Here is a 6,726-nt window from a genome sequence, read left to right as displayed (position 1 = left end):
GTGTGTGTGTGTGTGCGTGTGTATGTGTGTGTGTGTGTGTGTATTTGTGTGTGTGCGCGCGCACGTATGCGCTTGTATATTTTGTTTATCTACTTTGTGTATCTGAGTCTCACACGCATTTCCAGGCATATACGGTATCTATACATTCAATAGTCCTGCTTCTTTTCTTTCCTTACTTGTCTTTACTTTATCCTTCTTCTTGTATCGTTAGATGTCTCGGGGAGGTGCAACTTTTGGTCAAGGACTAGGTGCGTGGTTTCTGTTGTTGCTAATATGTTATTTTTTTGGAGGACCTCTTTATCGCTATCCAGCCAAGCCTTGCGTGGTCAACCCCTGTTCTTGTATCCTGACTCTTTTGAGTTGTATGCTCGTGCAGCTGGTTGATTTGAGGAGCATTCTCATCAGATGACTGAGTCACTTGATCCTTTGATGTTCAATATTAATTTCTTTAACATGATTAGTTTCATCTCTGTTCAGTGTGCAGTAATCCTGTTAAATCTATATCTTATTATGAAACAGAAAGTCTCAACAACTCTTCTACTCACTCCCTTGGCAGGGCTGCCTAACAGTTTGTACTATGGAAAGCCTGCGATCCCATGAAACAGCATGTGACCACGCAACAGGTACGACTACGTATCAATCAACTTTGCTGCCAAACATCTCTTCTTAATCAAGAAACAGAAACGAGATGTGAACCCAGTTAGTGGGTGGCTGGCGGGTGCTTTGGTGTGGTTCATAGATATAGGAAGTACAAATGTATAAACTATGACCCTATGACACAGAGTAAACACTTCCTACATCTATGGTGAGATAGATGCTTTCTGTTCTGTCAAACATATATCGTTCTTATTTGTCCTCCTTCTTCTTTGTGTTTGTTACACCTTGTAACACCTCTAATCTTCGGCACTCATATGACCTAATCGTGTCGAAGTGCCGTAAAACTCTTTCTAAAAATGAAACTAAAGAGCAACTTTATCTCAAATGTGAACAATTCAAGGGCCTGAATAAGGATATTCGTTGAGTGGAGTAGGGATTGATATTACCGACTAAGTAGTAAAACAGGCTGCGTGTGTGAATGTGCGCGCATGTGTGATTGTGTGTGTTTGTCTGTGTCCGTGTGTCTATGTGTGTTTGTGTCTGTATGTGTGTGTGTGAGTGTGTGTGTGTGTGTGTGTGTGTGTGTGTGTGTGTGTGTGTGTGAGTGTGTGTGTGTGTGAGTGTGTATGTGTGTGTGTGTGTGTTTATGTGCATGTGTACGTGCGTGTTTGCATGCTTGCGTGTGTGCGTGCGAGCGTGCGTACGTGTGAGCATGACCCTTTTCACCCCCCCCCCCCCCTTTCACACACACACACATATTTTATTTACTACTTGAAACACATTCCTTCAATAGAGGTATAGGCTGTTGCTTCCTTATGAGATGTTCCTAACTATAATTTTTCGGTGTACTGTGCATAGGTGGCATTTATTTGGCTCTATACGACCGATTGGACTTGCGACCTAGAAGAACAAACGCGTTTGATTCTGACTGTCACAGTCGACTTAGATATTATCTAGATTGAATTCGGTTGTATTTACCCAAAATGGCAATTTTGTCTCACCCATAAAAGAAAATATAGCTGAACCCGTCGTTCAATCCGATGAATTGAATTGACAGAATGCACCAGAAACAATAATATAAAGATCAGAAGTCAGAAGCCCCAGGCTGCTCTGTTTTGTATAGCCGAGACTCGTAACAAGGGAAATAATTAATAAGAATCAAAATGTTTTTCTATTTCTCCAGTTACCTGCCCATTCGAAGATTGTGCCCTGTCGATGACGCGACGTGAGCTGGAGGAACACGTGCTGTTGTGTCACACAAGTAGGATGACGTCACATGGTGAGCACAGCTGACATGTCACTACCACTACTACTACTACTACTACTACTACTACTACTACTACTACTACTACTGCTACTACTACTACTACTACTACTGCTACTACTACTATACTACTTTCTACTACTACTACTACTACTACTACTACTACTACTACTACTACTACTACTACTACTACTACTACTACTGCTACTACTACTACTATTACTATTTATTATTATTATTATTATTTTTATTATTATTATTATTATTATTATTATATATTATTGTTATTAGATCTATTATTCTTTTTCTTTTAAATTATTATTATTTTCAATTAATATTAGTAGTAGGCCTATTATAATATTATAATAATAATAATTATTATTGTTATTATTGTTATTATTATTATTATTATTATTATTATTATTATTATTATTATTATTATTATTATTATTATAGTCCGTCTGTCAATGTCCTTGGATGACTATTGTGTCCTCAAAGGGGCATATTTTAACGCTAAATAGAAGAATTGAAAGTTACCATTAGTTCTGGCTTCTGCTGTGGAAAATAGTGAGACCAATTCTGGCAGAAAAAAGTTGGCCACCTTGTGAGCATTCAAAATCTTCACTTCCACTAGTGGATGTGCTCAGATTGCAGGCTTCTCTCTTGGTTTCAGCATTTCTTATTCTGAAAGCTTTATATGATTTGTTGCATACTGTCTGTCTGTCTGTCTGTCTGTCTGTTTGTCTGTCTGTCTGTCTGTCTGTCTGTCTGTCTGTCTGTCTGTCTATATGTCTGTCCGCCCGCACGTCAGTCTGTCTGTCTGTCTGTCTGTCTGTCTGTCTGTCTGTCTGTCTGTCTGTCTGTCTGTCTGTCTGTTTGTCTGTCTGTCTGTCTGTCCATCCTTCTGTCTGTCGACTAGTTTGCTGCCTACTTAGTCTGGATGTTTTCATCCTGCATGGCCTGTCTATCTCACACTATCTGCGTAACTTAGATTTTTATTTCTTGTCTTTAATCTTCACACAGCCCCGACGCCCTCAGGCCTACGGGTATGCCCTGGAGGCTGCGGGCTGGAACTGACGTCAGAAAATGACGCCAGAGAGCACTCGTGTATCGCTGAGCTGCGCACAACAGTGGAGGTACTCAGAGCGGAAATGACGTGTCGTATGGAGGACCAGAGGAGAAATCTGGAAGCCAGGCTTGATGCACAAAGGGGTAAGAAAGAATAAGATAAGATAAGATAAGATGAAGATAAGATCAAATAAAATAAAATAGGATAAGATAAGATGAGATAACATAAAATAAGATAAAGATACGATACGATCAGATAAGATAGGAAAGATAAGATAAAGATCAGATAACATAGGATAAGAAAGGATAAGGTAAGATGAGATAAAGATACGATACGATCAGATAAGTTAGGATACGATCAGACAAGGTACTCTTTATTGTCCCTTTGGGAAATTCTCTGTGGCTGTACATGAATGGTAAAAGCATATCATTTTGACACACACTGAATTTAAATTGTATATATTATTACTTTCATAATGGAATTTAACTATGAAGAGAAAAATAAAGTTATCAACAGTAGAACATGTCACATCAGCAGTGGCGGTGGGTAGTGAAGGGCTTACGGGCTTGAGCCCCTCACCCCCATCCCGTCCCCACCCCAACTCTATCCCTTAGTTAATGAAAGTTTTTTAAATAACGAAATAAGCAGTTGAAACCGTAATGATCGCACACAATGAACACACAGTTATCAGCTTGGCGGCTTGCCAGTTTATCCAATCATTGTTGTCACCGCTTACAACTATAGTAACCTTACAGCCAATCAAATGTCGTTAGGGCTCAGAAAGAATAAGCCGGTTCCCACGCTCGTCTTTAGTGAAACTCTTCTAGTAAAAAGTAAAAAGGTAGAAGACTATAAAAAAAATAACACTGCACAGAGGGCTCACGCTCTCCCAGCCCAGACAATGGGATGAAAGTTTACGACACACTTTCCCCCAGTGACACAGATACCTATGCGCCCATTGGGCCTTTGTTAGGCGCGTTCTATTTTCCGCAACAACATGACCCAGTCCACCTCATAGACGGTATGCGTTCGGAGTGATGTGTGTTTGTGCCGCTGAGATTTAACAGTTATTAATTACATCAAACCACTTTTGAGGCAACTTCTTCTTTAGATAAAAACTAATTAGAGAAATTTGGAGGTGAAACGGCTTCGTCCCCACCATTCAGAAGCTTAAATTTAACTAGGAACAAAGAGATGGAAGACAAAGGTGACTCTTCTCGTTTGAATGGTTCTCAAAATGCCGTGGCTCGCCGTGAGTATAGAAAAATCATCACTGTTTTGTTCTTATTGTTTGCTTTTTGGTGGTAAAGAAGTGGAAGAAACTTAAGCCCCACCCAAATCTTGGTCCACCCAATTCATGGTCCACCCACCGCCACTGGACATCAGATATATCTCTCAAATAACATGCAGGAATATATCACACATTATTTTGAAAGTTGTATAGATATATTCATATGATATATTATGTACATAGATTTTTAAAATAATAAACTATAATACACTTTAATGTTCACCTTAACTATTAACAGCAGCCTTATCACAGATGGTATGAAACTGCGAGAAGGCTGCTTTTGCGATAAGTTCAAGACTATTTCGAAACATGAGTAAAAACTATGAACACTTGTGTCTTCTGGTATAGTATTAATGAAATAACCTGGCTAACTACTGTAGGCGGATCATGTCGTAGTAAAGAAGTTGAAATGGTAGTTCAAAATATGAAGAAACGAATAAGAAACCAAGATGATAGCCTTTATTTGTAATATTTTAAGAAAATTTAATGCTCATTTAAGTCTCCTAATCGTATCTCAGTATGAGGGCAAAAACAGGTCCCTTGATCTACAGACGATCCCCTAAGTTGTTCTGTAGAGTAAATAATGAATGCACTTTCCTAGTCCGTCTAACTATGTTCTTTAAACAAGTCTTAAATAGAACAACTTATATTTCATCCTGCAGGTCACATGGTACAGAGAGAAGCCGTCCTCCAAGGTCAAATCGAGAGTTTGAAAACGGAAGTGAAGCGTCTGTCAGACCGCCTCAAGTCCCTCTTAGATGCGGAGGTAGACAGGCGGAGAGAGTTAGACCGGATGACGTCAGAGCGTGCAGAAATTTTGGCCATGCTGGCTGAGATTCAGCGACTCCAGAAAGAAGAGCAAGGATGCCAGCATTGTTCTGGAGGGAAAAGCAAGGTCACTCCAGTGTGATGTCACCGGGTTCAAAGGTCAAAGATACCTTCAGTGGGGGGGACTTCTGGATATGCCTTTGATTTGTCTATGCATGAGTAAACTGACGCAATCTTCAGGAATGCGTTTAAGGCTTCCTGATGCCTTGATTTTTGGGAAGCGAAACGTAGCAAATGGTATTTGCTCATGAAAGAAAAGTGAAAAGATAGACTTGACAAAAATGAAAGACAGTTTGGCTTAAACAGTGGTGAACTTCATGTCCCTCTTCTAAAAATGGAAGCCTTCGTTGGGAAGTAGAAAAACAAACTGACTCCAGTGATGAGTTACTGCAAAATGTGCCTGGTTATTAGATGGACAGTTGACTTTTCCATTAGAAAAATCTGGTCCAAAATAAAACGGTGCGCTCTGCATTTTCCTTGGAAGCATGAAGAGAAAGTGTGGCATTTGTAAATCTAAATTTAAAATCTAGTGCATATATGGTATACATAATATGTATGTGTGTGTCGGTCAAATTCCAAAACCTCCGCGACTTTTGTACTGTGGCTGATGTAAGTGGAAACATTCCCTGCTCATCTGCTAACTGGATTATGTGAATTGTTGAAACATGAGCTCAGAGTAAAACACTGACACACACTTCAGGGTGAGGTGCAATATCTGACCAAAGGTGTCAACGGACAACACAACACTGCTCACATTGACAGGATGACCCTGTTGTCTGAGAATTGGGAGTGGATCATCTATCGTTAAGGATACAAAATCTCCGATACCAATCCATTGTTTTAAACGGGATAAAATGACCCAAGGTCCAAACATTCTCTGAACTGTCGGGAATTTGACAGCTAACCAGCGACATGGCTCTACTTTCACTCTTTTGTTTCAGCTGGAAGGGATCAGCAGACCTGCAATAGTGATCGCATTTCCCCTTTATTCTTCTCATTAGGAAAACCAACAATTAAAAAACTGTGACGGTGCACGTCAGACCAGGACTGAAAATTGAGAATATTCCGATGTTCAAAGACTTCTTTAGTAGAAAAGAGCGAGTTGGTCATGTGCTTTAGTCTAAGACTGAACACTGTTTTGAGTTCACAGTCACAGGCATGTGGTTACAAATTCTAATTGAGACAGTTTTGCAGAGAATCATAATTTGATGGACTAGAGGTGCAGATCAAACAAATTCAAATTTAGCCACCTCCATCCCTTTCCTCTCCACAAAAAAGCGACACCAAAGAGTTCTCGATATTGTATTGAACAAACGAAAGGATTCTGCGATCAGAGCATCTGAAGTAGAGATGCCTGTAGCAGACTTGTCACATTGACCTACCTGTTACTGTTTCAGTTATGGGAAGTTAAGTACATGTTGCTTCTACATCATACTGAGTGCATAATCTACTGGCATCTGCGGTGTAGCAGTCAGTCTATTTGGCGTCGCACACAGGAGACCCTAGTTTGTTTAATGAGTGGAAAGTTACTTACTTACTTGGTTGGAGAATAGGAATCATTGCAGACAGCCCAATGACATAGCCGCTCCTCCCTTCTCTCCAGGAAGGTCTGCTTGCTTATCGTGTCAGTTAACAGCTGGTTAGATATTCTTCTGGTTTTTCCACGCGGGTTGCTGT

The 6,726-nt window shown here is 40.0% G+C and overlaps 1 protein-coding gene across 1 annotated transcript in view; it reads left to right on the top strand.

The window, feature by feature from the left end:
* The window catches only part of LOC101853404 (E3 ubiquitin-protein ligase NRDP1), a gene marked incomplete in the record, with an annotated part of 13,011 nt that extends 7,115 nt beyond the window's left edge, over positions 1–5,896 (top strand). The window contains 4 exon segments of the mRNA XM_005105255.3: positions 557–623; positions 1,781–1,876; positions 2,885–3,073; positions 4,884–5,896. Coding sequence (XP_005105312.2) covers positions 557–623; positions 1,781–1,876; positions 2,885–3,073; positions 4,884–5,131 — 600 coding nt within the window.
* Between the last annotated feature and the right edge of the window lie 830 nt (positions 5,897–6,726).

This window comes from Aplysia californica, unplaced genomic scaffold, assembly GCF_000002075.1.
Source record: "Aplysia californica isolate F4 #8 unplaced genomic scaffold, AplCal3.0 scaffold00460, whole genome shotgun sequence".
Lineage (NCBI taxonomy): Eukaryota > Metazoa > Mollusca > Gastropoda > Aplysiida > Aplysiidae > Aplysia > Aplysia californica.
Note: the sequence above shows the minus strand (reverse complement) of the source record. Positions and strands in the feature narration are given on the sequence as shown.